Raw genomic sequence first — 14922 nt, 5'->3', positions numbered from 1 at the left:
GGCTCTCACAGATATAGGTTGTTGCCTACTAGCTGTTTCAAGAATCAGCTCTCACTATAACGTCTTTCAGTGCCCTAATGGTGCATGGTATACCCTATGTTCAGTTAAATGGTATGTGCATGGCCTTGCTGATTGAACGTTGTATGTTCTGCCTGCAGTATCTAAACGGGGGAGTTGCTTAGTTAGTGATAACCCTATATCGTGGGACAGGAACATAGAGAGGTTAACTTGGAAACTGCATTTACTTCTGTTTCCTCAAGTTGCATAGTATCATGATCCCCTTTGGTAATTGGAGAGGTGGCTCTGACCATTCCCTTTATCAAGTTCCCATTAAGGCTAGTCACACCAGACCACTAAGCCAAAGAATGAGGGGCTGTGTTATTAACAGAGTGCAGTCAGTCAATAGATACTTGTATCCTAGGGAAGTTAAGAATTAAGAATTTGATCCAACTCTGCCACAATATAATTTTAAACTTAAAAAAAAATCCATTCTATCACTGGGATTCCACTTTACATTGTAGAGACTTGTACAAAGATCTCAAGATATGATTTATGACATTTACAAGAAACGTCCTGGGGAGAAAATACCAAGGGAAGCAGTAGATCTGCCATCCTTCGATTAAGAGTGGATGTCTTTCTAGCAGATATGCATTAGCCAAACACAAGTGATTTGGCTTACTACAGAGATAACTGGATGAAATACTGTGGCCTATGTCACATAGGAGGTTAGATTAGATGATCTAATGGTCACTGCTGGTCTTAAAACTCAGTGTTTTTGCAGGTCGACTAAAAACAAAATTGATGAAACTGTAGGCACATTTTTATTTATAAATCTGTTTTAATTTAAAGTTTTTGGGGCCTGACAGTGGCTCCTTTCCTGGGTAAAAGCCTTACTGAAATCAAAGGGTGCTTTAAGAGACAGGAAGATTAAGATTGATCTTAGTAAAACAATGCCTAAGAAAGACAATTTTTTTTAAAGATTTGGGGAAAAACAACTCTGGGAGAAAATATATGTAGGAAGAATGTTGTTATCCAAATTGGAATCTGTTCAGGTCCTTAAGTTTTAACACTACTGCTCTTAAAAAAAGTGCCATAGGTCTTAAATGACCACAAGTGGCCAAGACCTTTGTTTCACATCTCTGAAAATATTTTTAGTAGTGTTTTGTGTTAAGTCCTTAACAATTCTTATTACTGTTTCATTCCCTTAAAAAAATAAAGAAATCATTCCCTTTAAAAAAAAAAGTTTAGATTTCTGAGCAGTGACATGACCAAATTTTGGTATTGGGAAGGGTATTGTTGATTATTATTTTTTTCACATGGGAGAGTAATGAATGAATATATATGTCTTGCCTTACCCTCTGGGACTAGCTGAGACCTTTGAGAAGCCTTTAAATGTATGAAGTTTGTTAATAGGCCTGGGCATATGTAGATGATGCTCATTAGCTCAAAGCCTGTAGTAAATTGCACAAAGACACTCCAGTGTCAGAGATGTGCTATATTAGAACTAGATTACTGAGTAATATATGCTATGTGCTTTTGGTGGCATGTAGGGTCATGATGTCCTCAAGCCATTCTACTATGCTAAAAGCAGAATAATTTTTTTAGTAGTAAAGAATCATAGAATGCAGATTGCATTGTGTTTGGGATCTGAATTAGCCCCCCACAGAAAAAGCATTTCTAGAGTATGTCCCAAATTGCATATAACATGCCCCACGGGAGAGCAAAATATGGACCAGTGAGCCAAAGTCAGTCTTCAGTTATTCCCAAGTTATACCAACTAGGGATGTTAAATTTAGTTTAATCGACTAGTCGATGGAATTTCCATTGACTAGTTGATTAGTTGATAAGTGGGGGAGCTGCAGAGGGGTTAGCTCCTGATCCCAGGACCTAACCCTGCTGCAGCTCTGCCTTTTACATGTATTAAGAGCCAACAGAGGTGCAGCATCTGAGACAGGGTGTGAGCTGGGAATCAGCTGATTCCCGGTTCATGCCTGGTCCTCACTACCCCTCTGCTTCCCCTGCCCCCAGTGGAAACATTGCTGGGGGGCAACCAGCTTTTAAGCTGGTGCCCCCAGCACTGGCTCCTGCTCCCCCCTTGCTGCCTCTGATAGAGGCAGCAACCGGGGACCGGGGGGAGAAGTGACCAGTCAAGGAACTAGTTGACTGTCCAATATGCTTATGGTTATCAGACAGTCGATTAATTGCTTACATCCCTAATACCAACATAACTTCACTGAAGTCAGTCTGGATTTTACACCCATGTTACATGTAAGTCAGATCATGGCTTACATGAGAAAACCTGTGTAAGGCCCAAGAAACCAGCAAAGAGCTTCCTCCGAATTCCTTTTTCAGAGCAGCAAGGAGGGTTATACCCTTCTCTGGAAGCAACAGGAGACTTGGCCACCTGAGATCCTGGCAGGCCTTGAGGCTGTACTAGAAGCTCTGTGCTCCTTCTTAGCTTTATACTGTTCTCTGTTCTGCAAGGACTTCTTTTGGTGCAGCGGTCTCTGGAATCCGCCCTTCCCAAACTCTTTAAAGATGAATTTTGCAGCTAGGGTTGCCAGGTGTCCGGTTCTGAACCAGACAGTCCAGTATTTGAGCTTTCTGTCTGGGAAACAAATTGAGAAAATTAATTAAGTACATTTTATTATTATCATGATAATCAGTATGTAGTTGCGTACTGCCTGGCTGGTAGACATGCTCACACAGCGTGAGCGTGTCTACCAGCTAGGCAGTATGCAACTACACAGTAGAGAGGAGAAGGGCTGAGCTGGGGCGGGATGGACATCACCTCAGAAACTACGTGTGCCCGGGCCAGCCCCACTCCCCGCCAACCAGTTCCCCCAGCTCTCCGCCCAGCCAGCCCTGCTTCCTGCCGGCCAGTTCCTCCCTCCCCCCGATCTCCCCGGCCAGCCCCGCTCCTCCCGACCTCCTCCCGGCCAGCCCCTCTCCCCCCCGTGATCTGAGATCAAATGTATCCAGTATTTTTTTGAAACCATCTGGTAACCCTATTTGCAGCCGAGATTTGCTCAGCTCAGGAGTTAATAAACCTGAGGCTTTTCATAAAGCCTCAGCTTGTAGGTAGTTCATGTAGAATTGGGGATGATGTGTTCTGCCATGCCCCACATGTGCCTCTCTGACCCTGAGCAGTATCTGACACCCTACTCTCCACATGGGTTGGGGAAACTATGAGTTGGTCCACTCTAAGCAGTGTGTGTATTTTGCTTACTGAATGTTATTAGTTGATAGGCATTTCTGTGAAGTTCCTCAACATAGTTTTTGAGTGCCATACAATAAGAGAGTATAATTGTTTTCTAAAATATTCCAGCACTAACAGATCGACCCAATGCTATGCTATTAAATGGAATTAGCAAACTGGGTCTCTCACTGGGACCATACATTGGAACTCACAACACAGTAGAGCCCAAATTCCCTTTTATATTTGTGTAATAATGCTGTTCAGATCATATGCAAATTGTTGTTTCATAGTCCCTGTGCAATGGCTGTTCTTGAAAGTGATCATATGACTTCAGATTTGAAGCAAATAACTTGGGCAGCAGATCTTTCTCTGTTTGAGATTCTGGGAGCATAGAGACAGTACAGCTCCAGCAACAGCATCTGTTCAGTTTAGCTCTGTGTCTGTAGTGCTCTGATCCTGTAACCAGCTGGAAGATGGAAAGCAGCTCTTTATCGTATTGTATTCATATTTTAAGCAGGGCTTAAAAGATTTCCACAGAGGAAGCTAAGGAGGGCACCAGTATTGCAGTCTGGGATCCTTAAAAGGACTGATTCCAAAAAGAGACAGTTTTTTTCTTCTTCTAAAGACACTTGTGTGGAAGCTCTCTTCATTGCTGAAGCAGAAGAAAACAGGTAATTTACGTGGGGAGTGCGGGTGGGTGGAAGGGTTAGGATCACTTCTAATTCACTATTTAAAGAGCAAATTAACTGCAAGACAGCTTTGTACAATGAATGACAGAGAGTGTATGGTAATACAGATTATTTTGTTTACTGCTATGGTAAAAATCAGAGTGGTTCATCTTAAAAAGTTGAAAATGGTTTGGACCAGCAATCCAGGAATTCTGAGTAGATGGGGACAGAGTGCTTTGTGATCTGAAGTTGTGAAACATATTTCATTTACTTCTTTGTTACCAAAAATGCTATACTTTCCATGATGCATAGGAATTTGGAGTTGCCTTTATTACTGCATTTGTTCTGTATTGATTCCTGGCCTGGTTTTTGAGATGCATCACCCATGGCAATGTACAGAAATAGTTTGGTCAATTCAATATTGAATTCAATTCAAGACATTAACTGGCTCTTTGTTACATACAATATTTATTTTATTAATAGCTAGAAGATGTACCTGCCATCGCTCGAATCCTTAACTCAATTAATTTTTGGTTTTTGGGAAATAAAATGTAAATGTTCAAGCTTCATTTAAATCATTGCTCTAGGGTGGGGCACGGGATGTGAGGTTCAGTAGTCAGGCTGCCTCAGGGAGAGAGGACTACCCCAGCCCTCTGTCACTGCAGCAGCTTGGGACCAAGTGAGAAGCACTTCTCCATGGCCACTGCGTCTCCAGCAGGCACATCCAGGGAAGGGGTGCATGTCGCCCATCTGTGGCAGGTTCAGATTTCGTTTGCCCCCTGCGCTCCGCAGCCAGAGTGAGGAATGCAGCAGACTGTGAACTTTTCCCTCACTCCCTGACGAAGGAACAGCCAGCAATGTTCCTGTGTGAATCAGGGTGAGGGGAGGAGGGGAACTTCAGTCCTCCCTTGTCTTCCCTACAGAGCGTCTGGGGGGGGGGAGAGGCTCAGTGCTGGGGCAATCTCAGATGGGATGGGGGATGCACTCCCAGCCAGCCCATTTCACCTGCCTGGTGAGTCTGTCTCTTTTCTGTTTGGTTTTATGAGAAGCAATCGCATTCCAGGCACATCCTGTTTTTCTGGCACAACCAAACTCTTACCTTGCTTTAAGTTATGATAAGAGGAAGCTGTATAACACATTTTGTAGTTCTAGTTCTTACAGTTTAGGAGTTCTTGAACAAATGGCCAGATAGGCAAACTCTCTCAAATATATAGTAATTATATTGAAACAGAAAGTGAAAGTAGGTATATTGAAATATAATGTATTTTATTTCTTTCATTCACATTTATAGTCACTGCAAATCACTTAAATAGAAATGCTAATCATACCTTATGTGAAAGACCTTATTAGAAAAATAATCAGTACATGAAAAGCTTATTGCTCTTAAAAAGCTACTGTTCACATCCTCTTCTTAACTTCAAAGTTATTTTAAGTACATCACTGTTGATTTTAAGGATGCAATCTTATGAGGTTCTGAGCACCTTCAACTTCCATTATACCAAAGGGCATTTGAGTGTATTTAACAGTTTGCAGTATCATGCCCTAAATGATTTATTGCACATTTTTATCAGTCTTGATTTACAGTGTTCTTCCCTTTAACTATGGCAAAATGTCTAGGTATCTCCAAGGAAAATAACATCCAAAGTGGACAAATGCGACGTTTGCTTATGGATATCCTATCACCCAATGCATTTTCATATCTATTTTTAAAAGTCCTGTTTAAAAAATGGTAAATGCTTCTTAAAATTACATGTTCATAACAAATGGGCTACATGCATACTCTGTACAAGAGGAGTCCTGGAGCAAGAAGTTTGGATCCAGATTCTCTTGAAGTTCATAGCTGGTCTGATCCCAGGCTGTGATACTGCATATCATTAGACAAAATCTTAACCAATGACTAGTATAGTGGATGCAAATGCTATACAAAACAATAAAAAGAGATAATGCTATAAATCCAGAAGGTTTAATTATATTTTACATAGAAAAATTGAATACATTAATGAAAAAATGTGGAAGACCGGCTCTTGCACAAGAGGGTGTTTTTGTGCAAAAAGGAGCTGCATAGATGGCTCCTTTTTGTGCAAAAGCCTCTTGTGCAAAAACGGTCCCTAATTAATTATGCAAATGAAGCACAACAATATGCTAATCCACGCTTCATTCGCATAGGCTTTTGCGCAAGAAATATGCAGTGGACTCTTGCTACAGTTAAAAAGTGGAAGCCCCGCAGGGAGTGCAACACCAGTGGGGGACTCCCTGTAGGCCCTGCACTCCCGTGGTGCCTCAGCCTTTGAAATGTACAAGAGCCCCAGCAGCACAAACAGTGTGAGCGGAGACGGCTTCAGTCCCTGCTCGCGCCGTTTCCTGCTGTGCCTATACTACCCCTGCCCCCCGTGGAGAAAGTGCTGGGGGGAACTGGCTTTTAAGCCTGCTCCCTTCAGGACCAACTCCTGCTCCACCCCCTTTCATCCCCCCTCCCCCGCTGCCTCTCTCTAATAGAGGCAGTAAGGGGGGGGGGGAGCAACTAGTCGCATCAGTAGTCGACTGTCTGATAAGCTTCTGTCAACTAGTCGACTAGTCTCTTAGGGTATGTCTTCACTAGCCCCCTAGTTCGAACTAGGGTGGCTAATGTAGGCATTCGAACTTGCACATGAAGCCTGGGATTTAAATATCCCTGGCTTCATTTGCATGTTCCCGGGCAGGCGCCATTTTTAAATCCCCTTAATTCGAACTGACTGCCTGCGGCTACACGGGTGCAATGAGGTGTAACAGTTAATCCGAACTAATGACTTAGTTTGGATTAACTTCTGACTGCCGCGTGTAGCTGTGGGCAGTCAGTTCGAACTAAGGGGATTTAAAAATGGCACCCGCCTGGGAACATGCAAATGAAGCCCGGGATATTGAAATCCTGGGCTTCATTTGCAAGTTCAAATGCCTACATTAGCCACCCTAGTTCAAACTAGGGGGCTAGTGTAGACATACCCTTACATCCCTATAAGAAGTGCTTAATTTGTAATGAAAGAGGTGCTGGGGCTCAAGCAATTTTTATATTTTGTTACTGACATGGCAAGCCTGAAGGTGCCAGGACTATGAATTGTCAAGCCTAGAGGTGCCAGGCCTGAGCCCTAGCAAGCCCTTGCACAAATTAAGAAATCTCAATAGACACCGTTTCCTGTAAACTGAGCACTTGGGCATCTGTAGTAGGTCAGGACTGTAATATAGTAAATGCAGAATTCACTAGTGTGGCGTCGGGACAGGTCTTCTGCTCCATCAGTGATGATAAATATTTGGCTTCGTGTGTTTTTGTATGCCCCTTTAGTGTATCATGCCAGCTCTGCACATGTAGCTAGCATGATAGACTTCACAAGAGCCTCCAAAGACCATGGACTCAGATAAGATATGAAGGCACCTGAGTCAGATTTATTGTACTTTATGAACAAAATATATTAATAGTCATCGGTAGTCTCAGAGCCCTATGTGTTTGTACCCGTGACAATCAGCATGGCTCAGTCAATAGTATGGATTTCACTATTGCCTCCTACACCAGCCAGAGTTAAATCGAAGTACCTCAACATTTCTAGTTAAAGATAAACTATTTATGATATACACTGTAGGCTGTGTCTACACTGGGCCACTTATTCCAGAAAATCAGCCGCTTTTCCGGAATAAGCTGCTAGCTGTCTACACTGGCCCTTGAATTTCCGGAAAAGCAACGACGTTGAACTGTACAAAATCAGCCGCTATTCCGGAAAAACTATTCTGCTCCCGCTCGGGCATAAGTCCTTATTCTGGAACACTGTTCCGGAAAAGGGCCAGTGTAGACATCCCAGTAGTCTTTTCCGGAAAAAAGCCCCAATCGCGGAAATGACGATCGGGGCTCTTTTCCGGAAAAGTGCGTCTACATTGGCCACGGACACTTTTCCGGAAAAAGGGCTTTTCCGGAAAAGCAGCCTGCCAGTGTAGATGCTCTTTTTCCGGAAATACTTATAACGAAAACTATTCTGTTTTAAGCATTTCCGGAAATTAATGCCCGTGTAGACATATCCTGTAAGTATCATCTTAGGCATTACTGACACATTTGGTACCTGCCTGTGTATTGAATGTTTCCTCTAAAACATTCAATAGCTGTTGTTATGCTTTCACTCTTGTTGTTTTAAACTATTTTATCATGTACTAAGTTGGGATGTTCTTGTGCTGTCTTGGTGCATATTTCATGTGCTTTTAGTAGTGCCTAGCTGTTCTAATGTCGAGAGACACTGTCTTGCAGGCAAACAGCTGCTATTGACACAGTCTGTCTGTTACTCATAGTATAACTCTTGCTTACTTTGGTTCAAGCACCAGGCCCATGCTTCAGGCTCTTTCCTTTCCTTGCCTTGCCTTTCCTTTCCTTTATACATCACCCAGGAGAGATTCTAATGTTGCCCAGCCTATTAGCAGAGTGCTGACAGCTGTCAACATGTGTTTTTCCTGGTGTACATCTACATATGCCTCCATGCACATAACAAAATTTATTCTGCATAGCGATGGAAAAAATTAGAGGGCTTATTGGTGATAGGGGAAGAATAAGAGGTAAGAGGCTTGTGGGTTTCATCTGTGTGGCCGCTGAACCCCAAAGCCTGCTCTGTCTTTTATCTGACTGTATACAGGATCATCTGTGTATGGCATAACTAATATACCGTACTGCTGCAAATATATGCTGTGTTTTACAAAACCATTGCATTCCCTGCCCCCAAAGATCTTGTCATCTAAATTAATTAAAAGTCAAACATGAGTTTTCAAAAGTGTCCTCTAATTTGGGTGCTTCAGTTTTCATATATACACTACACTACCTGTTACCTTCCAACCTTTATAAAGCAAACAGAATACTGGAGGTATCCCGAAATAGCTATTCTGCATCTTTTGAAACAGCTCGTTATTTCAAAATAACATTCAAAATAATGGGCTTGCTGTTCTGGCATCCCCTTGTTCCACAAGGGTTAAGGGACGTTTCAGAATAGTGGTTTATTTTGAAATTTGGCACTATGTACGTAGCGACAAATTTCAAATTTCAAAATTAGATCAAAATAAGATACGCAATTTGTGTAGCTCAGATTGCGTATCTTATTTTGACCTACGGGTGCAGTGTAGATGCAACCTGAAAGATTAAGTGCAATGTACTGATAAATGGTAGGATGAATCATATTAAAATGTTTTTTTGGTTTAATAATTATAATATTATTTGCATTTAATTATATATTTGTTAAATTCTGATGCACTAGTCTTCAAATCACAATAACAAAAAGAATTTCTCTGCAGTTTCCTGTCACTGGTAGTAAAACTTTCAATAGCTCACTGGTACATATTACTTTCCAGTCAGTATGTAGCATTTCATTCAGAAAAGAAAACTTTATTTATAGATCTTCATCTGACCCAAATGCAGGCAACAGCAATATGAGGCTACTGCTGCTGAGTTCTGGAAAATAACCCTACACTGTTTGTTAGGTTCAGTTTTCACATCACATGACATACAGTATTTCATAACGAGCTTTAATGATCTCTGCTGAGTTGCACAGTAGATACCATGCTGTTAACCACTTTCTTTTTTGTTACCTCCCCCGGCACCTCTTCCTCATTAGCACTCATAACAGGAGTGAATCGGCTTGGGGTGGTTCATTGCATCATAAGTGGAACATAAAGGAAATTCTTGTAACACTGTTGGATGAGAAAAATCCATTGCCTATGAAGCGAAATTAAGTTGATGCACAATCTGTACTAGAGCCATGGGATGTGGCACTTCTATGACTCGGAGTCGGGCAAAAAAGTCAGAGAGAGGTAGGTGACACACCTGTATCATTTGTCATCCTTGTTATCCTCTGTCAACAATGTAAAAGAATTAAAGGGTTGCACTCCCCTCCCCCCCCCCCAGTTCTGTTACCAGGCAATGGCTTAGATTAAATGTTGTTTTAAATTCTCTTTTTAAAAGGATATTAGATTTTCAAATATTGGTTAAGGTTTGAAGGTAACTAGCAGAACAACTCTAATAGTTAAAAGGAAACTAAAATGAAACAGTTACCTCAATAATGGTCAGAATCAGTAATTGCACTACAGAAAGATTAATCTACAAAGCAGTGTTTTCTTTAATTTCTTGCCTAATGTCAATTAGTTGGTTGGATGACAAATCTCTTTGGTACTTCAGTAAAAATTCAAAGTTAATACTGTTAAAAAAAATGTTACATTGTGGTATATGATAATAGTGCTTGGCACAGAGCTGGAATGTGCCTAGCTTTTGCACTGTGCTGAGGAGTGGGGGAAGCTTGAGATGCCAAACTTTTCCCCTTTCACATGCCTTGCACAAGCTTTATTATTATGCATTACAATACAGCCAGTCCCCGAGTTGCGAACAGTCGACTTACATCCGTTCGCAGTTACGACCAAAAATGTCGTAAATAGCGGACCCCGAGTTACGAATGCAATCCGCGCTTACGAACAGCACGGTCGCGTGTAACTCAATGGGGTCCGACTTACAAACAAACTGAGTTACGACCAATTGCTTGGTCCATAACCGGTTCGTAAGTCGGAGACAGACTGTAGTACTTAAAGGCTCAATCAGGAAGCAAAGCTTTCATGATGCTTGGTGCTGTACATAGTAAGAAATAGTCCCTTCCTTGAAGAACTTTGTAGTCTGCAAGACAGAAAGGGAGGGGAATTTTTCTGCTCGTTTTACAGATGATGAACAGAGACACCGGGACAGATATATTAAATAATATGTCTAAGGTCACAAAAAAGGATGAACAGAGATGGAAATGCCACTGGGGTCTCTTGAATTGTAGTCCCATGAAGACAATCTGTGCTCTCTAGTTCAATGAGAATTGCAGTAATATGCTGGGGAGGAGGGTTAGGTTAGAGGGTGGTTCAGGGACCACTCCATCAGACAATTCCTGAGGAAACAAATGCTCCAAAAGAGGCACAGAGGAGGTAGTGGACCATGGTTCCAACAGCCTTCCACACTAGACTGCTGAGGCATAGAATAGCCTGCCCTATTCTAAAGTTGGATTGAAACTTCTTGTACTTGTTTAATAAAGCTTTATTGGCTCTATACACTCTTTCTCCAGTGCAGTTCTGTGCTGTCAGACATTAAAAATACAAGTTGCCTGTGGCAATAATTAAATCATGCAGATCTATGATTTCATGTATTTTAAAATCACACTTTTAAAAAGAATGATGTGATCTCACAACACATGCACTGTCCCTAAGCTATATATCTCTTCTTATCAATTAACAGCATGCATTTTATAGGGAACTGGCTGGTTTAAAGTTCTCCCATAAACAATGAAAGACTCTTTTTTTTAACATGGGAGCTTTACTGTGCCAGATCAGTTTGTGAAGATGGTGTTCCATCTAATTTGTTTGCAACTAAATGACCATAATAACATAAGTGCTACTATTAACAAGTATGCAAATGAATATTTATATTCTGAGTCTTTTATAAGGCACAATTTTCAGCACAATTGCTTTTGAAAATCATCCGTTATATTCTTCATCTGAAGTGGACTATGTTCAGTGTTTCTGTGATGGAACTACAGGCAGTCCCTGGGTTACTTACAAGATAGGGACTGTAGGTTTGTTCTTAAGTTGAATCTGTATGTAAGTCGGAACTGGCGTCCAGATTCAGCCGCTGCTGAAACTGACCAGCGGCTGACTACAGGAAGCCTGAGGCAGAGTTGCTCTGCCCCGGGCTTCCTGGAATCAGCCGCTGATCAGTTTCAACAGGCTGAATCTGGACGCCAGTTCCGACTTACATACAGATTCAACTTAAGAACCCCAGGCGTCCCCAAGTCAGCTGCTGCTGAAACTGACCAGCGGCTGATTCCAGGAAGCCCAGGGCAGAGCAACTCTGCCCCAGGCTTCCTGTAGTCAGCGCTGGTCAGTTTCAGCGGCTGACTTGGGGACGCCTGGGGCAGAGCAGCTGGGGTGCTGCTGGGTTGCTCCAGTAGCGCCGCTTCTCGGCGCTGCTGGAGCAACCCAGCAGCACCCCAGCTGCTCTGCCCCAGGCGTCCTGATTCAGCCGCTGCTGAAACTGACCAGCAGCGGCTGAATCAGGACGCCTGGGGCAGAGCAGCTGGGGTGCTGCTGGGTTGGTCCAGTAGCACCCAGAGCTGTACACGAGGAGTACAGCTAGTTCGGATTAGAAGCCTAATCCGAACTAACTACTCCGTGCCGCATGTAGCCGCACTGTACGGGGTTCGAACTAGCCGGCATTTAAAAATGGCGCCGGCCGGCTTCATGCAAATGAAGCCCGGGAAATTCAAATCCCGGGCTTCATTTGCAACTGCGGATGACTACATTACCCCCGCTAGTTCGAACTAGCGGGGTAGTGTAGACATACCCTTAGAGAGTACAGCAAGTGGTTCTTTATAGTCTCCAATATCAATGGGCAGATGAAGCAATAAGCAGGTGTAAATTGTTGTCTCTGCATTGCTGATCTCGTGTATGGCCTGTTCTCTGTTTAAAAAAAAAAGTAAACCCCCATTGCTGGTTTTATTTGTTTTATGATATTTTTTACATTAATATAAAAAAATCCATTATCTCTTCCACTTTACTTCTCCTGTGCACCATTTTAGCGTCTTCTTTTTTCTGGCCAGAGACTACATCTCTGTTTCTGGTTTGACGGGGGCTGGAGCACAATACACCTCAACTGATCCCTGGCAGGAATATATTCTAACCAGAGCATGTTAGGGCAACCCTGTGGCTGCTGTACCTTGTACCCTACAGTCAGGGAAGGCATACAGATTCTTTTGACTGTTTCAGATACTGAATCTGTGTCCTATGTGTTAGTGCAAGTTGGGGTAAGTACTAGGGGCCTGATTCTCCACTGTCCACGTGAAATGGACAAAGTGTAAGGCAGTGGAGAACCAGAGCTTGTGTGTAATACTCCACAAGGAACAAGATAAAGTATTTATAGTCATGTTTAGCTATTCAGGTGTTCTCAGGAGTGTGGTGTAAAAAGAGGTGAGTTGTCAGATGGCATGGATTTAAATTCTGTTCTGAAATGTGTGTATGTGGAACTTTAGCTACCAACTTCCACTCTGGCCTGAGTCTGACTACTGTTACTAAGCAGAAGTAACTTGGTGGCCCTGTGGAACAGCATTCTTATTAATGCAAGATTGGGTTTCCTGGCTATCCCTCTTCTGCTCTGTCACTTTAATACCTTGCACTGGATTGTTGTAACACTCAGTGTCTGTGCTGTATGGGATTAAGCCCATTAGTGAGAGGGTTGCATTTTAATCAGAAGTCAGAGTAATATAAAAATTTTAACTATTACATAGGCTGTAAGCTCTTTGGTACAGGACTGCCTTGTTTTGCATTTATACCGTGCCTATTGTAATGGGGTCATGGTCCATGAGTAAGGCTGTTAGGTAATGTGGTAATATAAATAATAAATAATAACTGCTTGTTGCAGTCCCTTTAATTATCAGGGGTCAGAGTGGGGAGAGGAGAATGGAGAAAGCTATTTTATTGTTAGTGAAAATTCCTGAGCCCTTCTCAGGAACTTTAAACTAGGTTTGTCGGGGGCAGGTGAGCAAAGCCCACAGGTAAGTGCTGAATGTGCGGGACTGGGAGATGGGTTGGAAATAGGGGGGACTACGGCCTATAATGGCAAGGAGAAAGGAGGGTCAGGGCACAACAGGGAGGCAAGATCAAATCAGTATCTTAGATGCCTATATACAAATGCGAGAAGTATGGGTAATAAGCAGGAAGAACTGGAATTGCTAACCAATAAATACAACTATGATATCATTGGTATTACAGAAACCTGGTGGGATGGGACGCATGATTGGAATGTTGGTATGGAAGGGTACGGCTTGCTCAGGAAGGACAGACAGGGAAAAAAGGGAGGAGGGGTTGCCTTGTATATTAAAAATGTACACACTTGGACTGAAGTGGAGATGAATGTAGGAGATAGCTGTGTAGAGAGTCTCTGGGTTAAGCTAAAAGGGGTAAAAAACGAGGGTGATATCATGCTAGGAGTCTACTACAGGCCACCTAGCCAGGTGGAAGAGGTGGATGAGGCCTTTTTTAAACAATTAACAAAACTATCCAAAGCCCAAGATTTGGTGGTGATGGGGGACTTCAACTATCCAGACATATGTTGGGAAACTAACACAGCGAGGCACAGGCTATCCAATAAGTTTCTGGACTGCATTGGAGACAACTTTCTGTTTCAGAAGGTTGAAAAAGCTACCAGAGGAGAAGCTGTTCTGGATTTGGTTTTAACAAATAGGGAGGAACTAGTTGAGAACTTGAAAGTGGAAGACAGTATAGGGGACAGTGATCACGAAATAATAGAGTTCATGATCAAGGAAAGGTAGAAGGGAGACCAGCACAATTGAGGTGATGGATTTCAGGAAGGCAGATTTTGATAAGCTCAGAGAACTTGTAGGTAAGGTCCCATGGGAAGCAAGACTGAAGGGAAAAACAACTGAGGAGAGTTGGAAGTATTTCAAAGGGACGTTGTTAAGGGCCCAAAAGCAAACAATTCCGCTGTGTAGGAAAGATAGAAAATATGGCAAAAGACCAGCTTGGCTTAACAAGGAGATCTTGCATGATCTCAAAATAAAAAAGGAGTCTCATAAAAAATGGAAATTAGGACAAATAACAAAGGATGAATATAGGCAAGCAACACGGGAATGCAGGGGCAAGATTAGAAAGGCAAAGGCACAAAATGAGATCAAATTAGCTACAGGCATAAAGGGAAACAAGAAGACCTTTTATAAATACATTAAAAGCAAGAGGAAGACCAAGGACAGGGTAGGCCCACTGCTTAGTGAGGAGGGAGAAGCAGTAACAGGAAACTTGGAAATGGCGGAGATGCTCAATGACTTCTTTGTTTCGGTCTTCACCGAGAAGTCTGGAGGTGTGCCTAACATAGTGAATACAAGCAGAGAGAGGGTAAGTTTAGAAGATAGGATACACAAAGAACAAGTTAAAAATCACTTAGGAAAGTTAGATGTCAGCAAGTCACCAGGTCCTGATGAAATGCATCCCAGGATACTCAAGGAGCTGATAGAGGAGGTATCT

General features: G+C 42.5%; 1 protein-coding gene across 1 annotated transcript in view; it reads left to right on the top strand.

Annotated features, from left to right (window-relative positions):
• Positions 1–3400: 3400 nt before the first annotated feature.
• The window catches only part of PPEF1 (protein phosphatase with EF-hand domain 1), a 65739-nt gene continuing 54217 nt past the window's right edge, over positions 3401–14922 (top strand). Inside the window, exons 1-2 of the mRNA XM_075913813.1 lie at positions 3401–3870; positions 9480–9675. Coding sequence (XP_075769928.1) covers positions 9624–9675 — 52 coding nt within the window. The 5' untranslated portion in view covers positions 3401–3870; positions 9480–9623. The remainder of the gene's footprint in view (positions 3871–9479; positions 9676–14922) is intronic.

This window comes from Pelodiscus sinensis, chromosome 1 (assembly GCF_049634645.1).
Source record: "Pelodiscus sinensis isolate JC-2024 chromosome 1, ASM4963464v1, whole genome shotgun sequence".
Taxonomy (NCBI): Eukaryota; Metazoa; Chordata; order Testudines; family Trionychidae; genus Pelodiscus; species Pelodiscus sinensis.
Note: the sequence above shows the minus strand (reverse complement) of the source record. Positions and strands in the feature narration are given on the sequence as shown.